Source organism: Nanorana parkeri, unplaced genomic scaffold, assembly GCF_000935625.1.
Source record: "Nanorana parkeri isolate BGI_ZX_2015 unplaced genomic scaffold, ASM93562v1 scaffold3706, whole genome shotgun sequence".
In the NCBI taxonomy this organism is placed as follows: domain Eukaryota; kingdom Metazoa; phylum Chordata; class Amphibia; order Anura; family Dicroglossidae; genus Nanorana; species Nanorana parkeri.
The window spans coordinates 15,127-25,517 of record NW_017309974.1 but is presented as its reverse complement, the minus strand read 5'-3'; the positions used below and the strand labels follow the sequence as shown (position 1 = coordinate 25,517).

General features: G+C 48.1%; 1 protein-coding gene across 1 annotated transcript; it reads right to left on the bottom strand.

The window, feature by feature from the left end:
- Positions 1–6,767: 6,767 nt before the first annotated feature.
- Positions 6,768–7,751, bottom strand: LOC108803413 (olfactory receptor 52K1-like). Its single transcript, XM_018575255.1, has one exon. The coding sequence runs from the start codon at positions 7,749–7,751 to the stop codon at positions 6,768–6,770; it is 984 nt and encodes a 327-aa protein (XP_018430757.1).
- Between the last annotated feature and the right edge of the window lie 2,640 nt (positions 7,752–10,391).

Sequence of the window (10,391 nt, the reverse complement as noted above, 5' to 3'; positions counted from 1 at the left end):
CGGGGAAAAGGCGGGGGGGGGGGGGGGGGGGAGTGAGACACTGTAGGGAAGATAAGGACACGTCTGGGTTAGAGCCTCTCCTATAAAGACAAGCAGCATAGTCTTCATTAGCTGGGGGGGAGGGGCAATGATCATTTTTAATCCTTGGCTTGGGTTAGGCTTTACCATTTCAGGAATTGGTTACATATCGGGCAGAATGTGAAGTGTTGAACATTACGGGGGTCCCATATAATGTTAGGGGCGGAGTTGGGGATAATGACATATGAGGGGTCTTCCGGGGGTGCTAAGAGCCTCACAGTGAAAACTACTCAGATCTGGGGCTCCTGACTCCAAAACCCAATGTACTGTCATTGATGACCTCCTTCCATAAACCAACTGATCCCTTATCTCACCTCCCTCTCTGCCGAGATCATCTACCCACTGATCCCTCATCTCACCTCCCTCCCACCCGAGATCATCTACCCACTGATCCACCATGTACACCTCATCTTACCTCCCTCATACCTGAGATCATCTACCCACTGATCTACTAAGTACTTCTCCTCCCACTTCCCTCATACCTGAGATCATCTACCCACTGATCCTCTCTGTACTCCTCATCTCACCTCCCTCATACCTGAGATCATATATCCACTGATCCCTCATCTCACCTCCCTCCCGAGATCATCTACCCACTGATCCCTCATCTCACCTCCCTCCCACCAGAGATCATCTACCCACTGATCCACCATGTACACCTCATCTTACCTCCCTCATACCTGAGATCATCTACCCACTGATCTACTAAGTACTTCTCCTCCCCCTTCCCTCCCACCAGAGATCATCTACCCACTGATCCACCATGTACACCTCATCTTACCTCCCTCATACCTGAGATCATCTACCCACTGATCCACCATCTCACCTCCCTCCCACCCGAGATCATCTACCCACTGATCCACCATGTACTCCTCACCTCACCTCCCTCATACCTGAGATCATCTTCCCACTGATCCACCATGTACTCCTCATCTCACCTCCCTCCCACCTGAGATCATCTACCCACTTATCCCTCATCTCACCTCCCTCCCACCCGAGATCATCTACCCACTGATCCACCATGTACACCTCATCTTACCTCCCTCATACCTGAGATCATCTACCCACTGATCTACTAAGTACTTCTCCTCCCACTTCCCTCATACCTGAGATCATCTACCCACTGATCCTCTCTGTACTCCTCATCTCACCTCCCTCATACCTGAGATCATATATCCACTGATCCCTCATCTCACCTCCCTCCCGAGATCATCTACCCACTGATCCCTCATCTCACCTCCCTCCCACCAGAGATCATCTACCCACTGATCCACCATGTACACCTCATCTTACCTCCCTCATACCTGAGATCATCTACCCACTGATCTACTAAGTACTTCTCCTCCCCCCTCCCTCCCACCAGAGATCATCTACCCACTGATCCACCATGTACACCTCATCTTACCTCCCTCATACCTGAGATCATCTACCCACTGATCTACTAAGTACTTCTCCTCCCCCTTCCCTCCCACCAGAGATCATCTACCCACTGATCCACCATGTACACCTCATCTTACCTCCCTCATACCTGAGATCATCTACCCACTGATCCACCATCTCACCTCCCTCCCACCCGAGATCATCTACCCACTGATCCACCATGTACTCCTCATCTCACCTCCCTCATACCTGAGATCATCTACCCACTGATCCACCATGTACTCCTCATCTCACCTCCCTCCCACCTGAGATCATCTACCCACTTATCCCTCATCTCACCTCCCTCCCACCTGAGATCATTTACCCACTGATCCACCATGTACTCCTCATCTCACCTTCCTCATACCTGAGATCATCTACCCACTGATCCACCATCTCACCTCCCTCCCACCCGAGATTTATCTACCCACTGATCCACCATGTACTCCTCACCTCACCTCCCTCATACCTGAGATCATCTACCCACTGATCCACCATGTACTCCTCATCTCACCTCCCTCCCACCTGAGATCATCTACCCACTTATCCCTCATCTCACCTCCCTCCCACCTGAGATCATTTACCCACTGATCCACCATGTACTCCTCATCTCACCTCCCTCATACCTGGGATCATCTACCCACTGATCCACCATGTACTCCTCATCTCACCTCCCTCCTGCGGTGCTTCATCCCATCCTCTGTGTTCGCTGCGATGTTCTGCGGTGTCCCCTGCCAGATGATTCGGCACTTTATACAGACGCAGAACTCTCCGGAGACGATACCCAGTGTCACCGCGTCACCTGCACACGCCGATCATTAACCAGTCATTATTATCACATGATGGATGACGGGGACTCCGGGGATGAGCATGACATATGTACAGAGACAAGGACGGGATGTATTATAATGACACCGTGGCCATTGGGGCTCTCACCTTGCAGCGCTGGGTCCTGATTATCAGTCTCCTCTCTAAATTGCCGTCAGAGCTATTAGAGTGCCAGCTCCTCAGGCGACTGATGGGGTTGTATACACAATGTGTAAAGCAATCATGTGCTGGTCTCAGTACCCTCATGTCACCCCTCCCCCTCCTGGAATCCAGTGCTGGGTCTCCCCTTCAGAGCATGGCCGCCAGAGCTTCCAGACTTCCAATGACTCCAGTGCTCCCAGTTATACCAGTGCACTCCCAGTCCATGTATCCTCCAATGACTCCAGTGCTCCCAGTTATTCCAGTGCACTCCCAGTCCATGTATCCTCCAATGACTCCAGTGCTCCCAGTTATACCAGTGCACTCCCAGTCCATGTATCCTCCAATAACTCCAGCGCTCCCAGTTATACCAGTGCACTCCCAGTCCATATATAACCCCCATGGGTATCCGGGCTGACAGAGAGCTGCCCTTAAAATGTAGCTGTAAAGCCCTACCCATACTACATCGGGACAACCCTCACCCACTCATTCCAAGGACTTTTGGGTGGAGTTCCACTTTAAATCAGACGCCCCCCGAAATGCATCACCGATGCAGATTTATCATCACACACGAGAATGTTTCTTCACCTTGAATTATTAAGCCCCTCCCCCTCCTTCCCCCACACACCCCTATGGACCCGACCTGGTTTTATATTTCTTCCATTGGCCTTGTTGGTTCTAAACCCTTTATTACCATAACGATGAACCGATACATTCATTGTGACAGAAAAACATTTTATATATATTAAAGGTGCAAAAACTATTTTATTTTTGATGTAAAGTGAAGAAAAACAAGAAAATGTACAAAGACCCCGACATGCCGATTCCGGTAACAAGTCTGACTGCGAAGATTCTATAATGACACAAAACAGAAGATCGCAAACCAAATAAATGAACCGAAACAGGAAATTTACATAAAACAGAAAAAAGAACGTTTCTGTAAGACAGAAAACCCCCCCAAAAAAGCAATCCAGTGCACTCCCAGTCCATGTATCCTCCAATGACTCCAGTGCTCCCAGTTATACCAGTGCACTCCCAGTCCATGTATCCTCCAATGACTCCAGTGCTCCCAGTTATACCAGTGCACTCCCAGTCCATGTATCCTCCAATGACTCCAGTGCTCCCAGTTATTCCAGTGCACTCCCAGTCCATGTATCCTCCAATGACTCCAGTGCTCCCAGTTATTCCAGTGCACTCCCAGTCCATGTATCCTCCAATGACTCCAGTGCTCCCAGTTATACCAGTGCACTCCCAGTCCATGTATCCTCCAATGACTCCAGTGCTCCCAGTTATACCAGTGCACTCCCAGTCCATGTATCCTCCAATGACTCCAGTGCTCCCAGTTATACCAGTGCACTCCCAGTCCATGTATCCTCCAATGACTCCAGTGCTCCCAGTTATACCAGTGCACTCCCAGTCCATGTATCCTCCAATGACTCCAGTGCTCCCAGTTATTCCAGTGCACTCCCAGTCCATGTATCCTCCAATGACTCCAGTGCTCCCAGTTATACCAGTGCACTCCCAGTCCATGTATCCTCCAATGACTCCAGTGCTCCCAGTTATACCAGTGCACTCCCAGTCCATGTATCCTCCAATGACTCCAGTGCTCCCAGTTATACCAGTGCACTCCCAGTCCATGTATCCTCCAATGACTCCAGTGCTCCCAGTTATACCAGTGCACTCCCAGTCCATGTATCCTCCAATGACTCCAGTGCTCCCAGTTATACCAGTGCACTCCCAGTCCATGTATCCTCCAATGACTCCAGTGCTCCCAGTTATACCAGTGCACTCCCAGTCCATGTATCCTCCAATGACTCCAGTGCTCCCAGTTATACCAGTGCACTCCCAGTCCATGTATCCTCCAATGACTCCAGTGCTCCCAGTTATACCAGTGCACTCCCAGTCCATGTATCCTCCAATAACTCCAGCGCTCCCAGTTATACCAGTGCACTCCCAGTCCATATATAACCCCCATGGGTATCCAGGCTGACAGAGAGCTGCCCTTAAAATGTAGCTGTAAAGCCCTACCCATACTACATCGGGACAACCCTCACCCACTCATTCCAAGGACTTTTGGGTGGAGTTCCACTTTAAATCAGACGCCCCCCGAAATGCATCACCGATGCAGATTTATCATCACACACGAGAATGTTTCTTCACCTTGAATTATTAAGCCCCTCCCCCTCCTTCCCCCACACACCCCTATGGACCCGACCTGGTTTTATATTTCTTCCATTGGCCTTGTTGGTTCTAAACCCTTTATTACCATAACGATGAACCGATACATTCATTGTGACAGAAAAACATTTTATATATATTAAAGGTGCAAAAACTATTTTATTTTTGATGTAAAGTGAAGAAAAACAAGAAAATGTACAAAGACCCCGACATGCCGATTCCGGTAACAAGTCTGACTGCGTTTTTTTTTCAGTGCGAAGATTCTATAATGACACAAAACAGAAGATCGCAAACCAAATAAATGAACCGAAACAGGAAATTTACATAAAACAGAAAAAAGAACGTTTCTGTAAGACAGAAAACCCCCCCAAAAAAGCAACAAAAAAAAATGCATTTTTTTAATGTCACAAAAAAATAATCAGCCAAGCTGAAAAAAAAAAATAATGCACAAAGAAAAATAGAAAAAGTCCTGTCACGGCAGAGAGCAGTGACAGGATCGAGAAGTGAGCGAACGCCGGTATGTGTTCGCTCACCTCCCAATCTACTGAGCCGACCTGTGACAGTCTCATTGTCACAGGTCGGCTAGAGCCATGAGGTGAGTGACAAGCCCCTCCCCCCTCCCCCTCATAGTTCTCCTTTAAGGAAAAGTTACTGAAATTTTTTTTTAAAAACACTTTCCCCCTCTATATTAAATTATAAAACATTTATTATCACCCCCACTTTTTGGTAAAATATAAAAGATCGGGTCAAGTCGGGTAAATAGACACCAAACATGTCAAGCCTCAAAATTGCGCGCGCCCGCGAAAACCTCAAAAAACGACCATAGCCAAAATTGGCCATAGGCTGTGCTTTAAAAGATTTTACCGCTCATCAGTTTCGTGTTATCAGCGTTTGGCGGCCATAAAATGATCGCTCTTACTGCGACGTTCGCGGCGATATGTAACGTGTGTAGCGCAATTTTCATGCGCTGGAGCATCAAACGCGTATTTACGTTTTATATGTGCAGAAACGTGAATGAAATACATTTTCATTATATAGTAAAAAATAAACCCCTCCCCCCCAGTGGTGATTAACCCCTTAACGACCTTAATTTTACACCTTGACATGTTTACCCGACGTGACCCCGTCCCTTATATTTTACCAAAAAAATTGGGGCGATAATAAATCTTTCATAACATTTCATGAGGAAACAGGTTTATTTTACAAAATTTAGGGTACTTTTTTTGTTATATAATAAAAAATAACCCCTCCCCCTCCGGTCATCAAGGGGTTAAATAATAACAATGTTTCCTGTTGCCCCCCCTCCCCCCGAGAGTCACAGTGTACTTCTCCTTTAATTATCTGAGGATGTGATAGAGAAGAGTGAGCTACGAGTGCGGAGGATGTGTGATGATCTACAGACACTACACACGGTGACCACCAGGTGGCAGCACACCACCAGCTAATAATGGAGCATCCAAAACCCTAACCCACCCGTTCCCATGTCTCCTTTATAAATCGATGGACCCTCGGCGCTCATTCACCATATCACCACCGCGGTGAAAACATTCACACACTTCATTCTGCAGCTTCGGAGGATTTATAAACCTTTTTTTTAAATTAATAAATGGAACGTTTTGTACATCACACACAGAGATCTTTCCTTCTCCCGGATATAAGAACAGCACATATATATATATATACACTACCCTGTTTCCCCGAAAATAAGACCTAGTTCTATTTTTGGGAATTGCTAAAATATAAGACCTACCCCGAAAATAAGACATAGTTGTGACCATTCCCAGGGCACGGTGGTGGCATAAGGGGGAAACTTGAAGAGCAGAGGGATAGAATCGGTGGTGATCTTCCTGGCTGAGTTGCTGTTGTTCCCGGTTGCTTCCGCTTTGTTATAATCCCAGTAACAGGCGACCGCGGCGGAATATTTAGTAGCCGGGAAATGTCACGGAACATCTGAATCCAATGATTGGGAGGGGGAGGGGCCCAATACTTTTGGCAATATAGTGTATATAGGTTGGGTGGTGGGTGACAAAGGGACTCCATAAGTCTCTTTAAGCCCCATAACTAGTTTTGAATGAATCTTGATAGGTTTCTTGAACTCTGACCCGATACTGCGCATTGCATGATGGTTATTTGAGGGGCCCGATTGGCTCGTTCACATGAACCTTCTTCCTTTGATAGGCTCTCATTAAACAGATCCTGATCTCCTTCAGTCTCAGTCCATAGATGATCGGGTTCACCGTGGCCGGGAAGAGGAAGTAGATTGCACTCACGAGGTTCTGCATGTTGGCCGGGATGACTGCGGCAATCCGGTACACAACGGACGATAAGAAGCCACACGTGTAGATGAGTATGACCACGATGATGTGCGTGCTACACGTGTGTAAGGCCTTCCTTATAGCTTGCCCTCTAACAGTCTTCATCGTCGTTCGGAGAATGTCCAAGTACGAAATAAGAATGAAGTTCCCGTCCAGCACCGAGACGCAGATCCTAATGACAAGGCCGGTGATGTGCGTCCGGGAGATGTCCCCGCAGCCCAGATTCAAGAGCGCCATATTTTCACAGGCGAAACTCTGGATGACGTTGGAGCCACAGAACTGGACTTTGGAGACGGATATGACTATTGGACACACCAGGACGACGCCCCTGATCACGCTAACGAGAACCAGCTGCCCCAGAAGCTGGCTGGTCATGATCTCACGGTAGCGAAGAGGTCTACAGATTGCCACATGCCGATCAAAAGCCATCAGCAGAACCACCGCAGACTCCAGAACAATGGTGAGGTAGATGACGAACATCTGCACCAGGCAACTGTTCAGAGATATCTGGAACTCGCCGGAGACCAAACTCAACAGGAAGGGAGGCATGATGGTGTTTGTACAAGAGAGGTTCACGAGGAAGAGGAGAGAGATGAGTGTGTACATCATGGACTGCAGGCTCTTCTCCACCCAGATCCTGTAGATGATGAGAGAGTTTCCTGACAGTATGGCCGCATACGCAAACAGAAATGGAACGATGAGGAGCGTCCGGGATTCGGCAAACTGGGGGAACCCATAGAGGAAGAAGCGGGTATGGGAGGAGTTAAAGGTCTGACTGAGATGGGAGACTTCCATGTCCAATATCTGCAAAGAAAGATAAAGACATGAAATAGAGGGAAGGATGGTGGCTCCACCCCCTGGCAACCAAGTCATCAGCTCCATAGATGGGCACTGCACAAGCACAGGAAACCCGGCAGTATCAGTATGGAGAAGGACTTCTACTATGGAATCTCATGGTGTCAGTCCCATCTGGAGAAGGACTCCTACTATGGAACTTCATGGTGTTAGTCCCACCTGGAGAAGGACTTCTACTTTGGAACTTTATGGTGTCAGTCCCATCTGGAGAAGGACTTCTACTTTGGAACTTTATGGTGTCAGTCCCATCTGGAGAAGGACTCCTACTATGGAACTTCATGGTGTTAGTCCCACCTGGAGAAGGACTTCTACTATGGAACCGTATGGTGTCAGTCCCATATGGAGGAGGACTTCTACTATGGAACTTTATGGTGTCAGCCCCATCTGGAGAAGGACTTCTACTATGGAACCGTATGGTGTCAGTCCCATCTGGAGAAGGACTTCTACTATGGAACCGTATGGTGTCAGTCCCATCTGGAGAAGGACTTCTACTATGGAACTTTATGGTGTCAGTCCCATCTGGAGAAGGACTTCTACTATGGAACCGTATGGTGTCAGTCCCATCTGGAGAAGGACTTCTACTATGGAACCGTATGGTGTCAGTCCCATCTGGAGAAGGACTTCTACTATGGAACTTTATGGTGTCAGTCCCATCTGGAGAAGGACTTCTACTATGGAATCTCATGGTGTCAGTCCCATCTGTAGAAGGACTTCTACTTTGGAACCTTAATGAAATATCTTATCTGATTCTCCTCTTATTTAGAGATCATCCTGTCACATCGATCAAATACAAAACACATAATAACTAGTGATGGGCCAATCACCCCCATGTTGTATCACATACACATTGTGTCCGATACGTACCCCAAATATATACACCGTCACCCCAGTAGCTGGATGGATCCCACTATTCAGGGGAAGATTGTAACCAAAGGAAGGGGGTGAAATCTTGGGGGGGGGGGGATAAAAGGATTATGGCAATTGTTTGTTCAGATCTATTCAATAAAAACATAGAGATCAACCTACATCGCATGTAAAGAAAAAAGAGGAGGCGGAGTCCTTACATTAGACCAACCACATTAGACCAGCCAGCAGCATAGGTGTGCAGGTGCCATGTAGGCTACCTCATCCTAGGAGGACCTCCCTTGTATACCCTGCCATGCCATAACAATGGCACCACGGCGTTTGGCACATTCGCGTGTATGCGCCATTGCGTACTGACGTCATGACTGGGCGCCCGGTATCCAACGTTGGCCCAACATCGGGCAGCCTAACCGCATATGTCCATTACACCATCGCAGGACCGATGAGGACATGAAAACCTGGGGAGGAGCCAACATGGTTTTGCAACCCCCCAGGTAGATAGCACCAGGAGGTCCATTCCCATCCAACAGGAATCCACTAACCAAACCCACCGAATATCACCTATGGATCAGTCAGGACCAGCTCACCCACATTGCCTCCATGGGATCCACCATAAAATATACAAGGGGAACAAATAAGGGGACCTTTGGCACATATCCCGAGCCTTGGCCAGGAAGAGCCGTCACCTCTCTAAGTGGCTGGAAAACACCCCCCTGTATACGGGACACCCGAATGTCCACCTGAGAAAAGACACGTCCTCACCTAATGGGCAACGGCAAGAAGACAATATGTCAGAAATGGATACAAAACGCAGAACAGCCAATCCTAAAAATCCCCAAATCTCAAGGACATCCCTTTCCCAACGCAACCACCCAACAGTGCCCACCATCAGTGACCATGTCATAGAGCGTACGTCATCAGAACATATCACAAATATCACCTGACCCACCATGGCGTTCCATGTCATTCAGTCCGGGAGGAGGCGTGGCCTTTTGTTCAGAGTTCCATCCTGGCGCCTCGCTGTACAATGACCTCATCCCAGTGACCTCCCTACCGGTCCTTATATACCCTCTCTAGACCATCGAGAGATATCACACTAGAGTCATTCTTATAGGAGAGGTCTACGTGTCGCCCAGTGGGGCTCATATGTGACATACGTGATCGTTCACCCTCCTCTGATGTCCATTGCTGAGCAGTCAACACAATGTGTTTGTGGAACGTTCCATTAGGAGGAGACACGTTCCTCTCTGATCCATGTACAGTAGGAGGACTTCCCTCATCAGAATGTACCCAACCTATGGAGTGGTGACTATGTACTAAGCTGTCCCTGACGGAGGACGACCTTCTGAAGAACATTCCGGGGGAACTGCGTATGTAGAACATCTAGATATGAAGAGCTCAATATTCCTCTGTGTCTCATTCCAATAAAGGGGAACCCCACCGAGGATCAGATGGACTGCATTCCATATCATTGGGCACTGCAGCCGTTCCTGAACTGAGTGTTGTAAATCAATTCACAGCAACTGAGAGCGAAATACACCCAACATGGCCGAGGAGAGAATCCTCCAACAAACCCAACTGCTAAGTGTGTCATGGCCAGTTTACTGCTCGGGGGGGCATTAGAGTGTAAGCTCCTCTGTACAGAGACTGATGTGACTGTGGGGGGGGAGGGGACATTAGAGTGTAAGCTCCTCTGTACAGAGACTGATGTGACTG

Excerpts from the sequence above, each read along its gene's own strand:
- LOC108803413 (XM_018575255.1), bottom strand. The coding sequence starts at position 7,751 with ATGGAAGTCTCCCATCTCAGTCAGACCTTTAACTCCTCCCATACCCGC.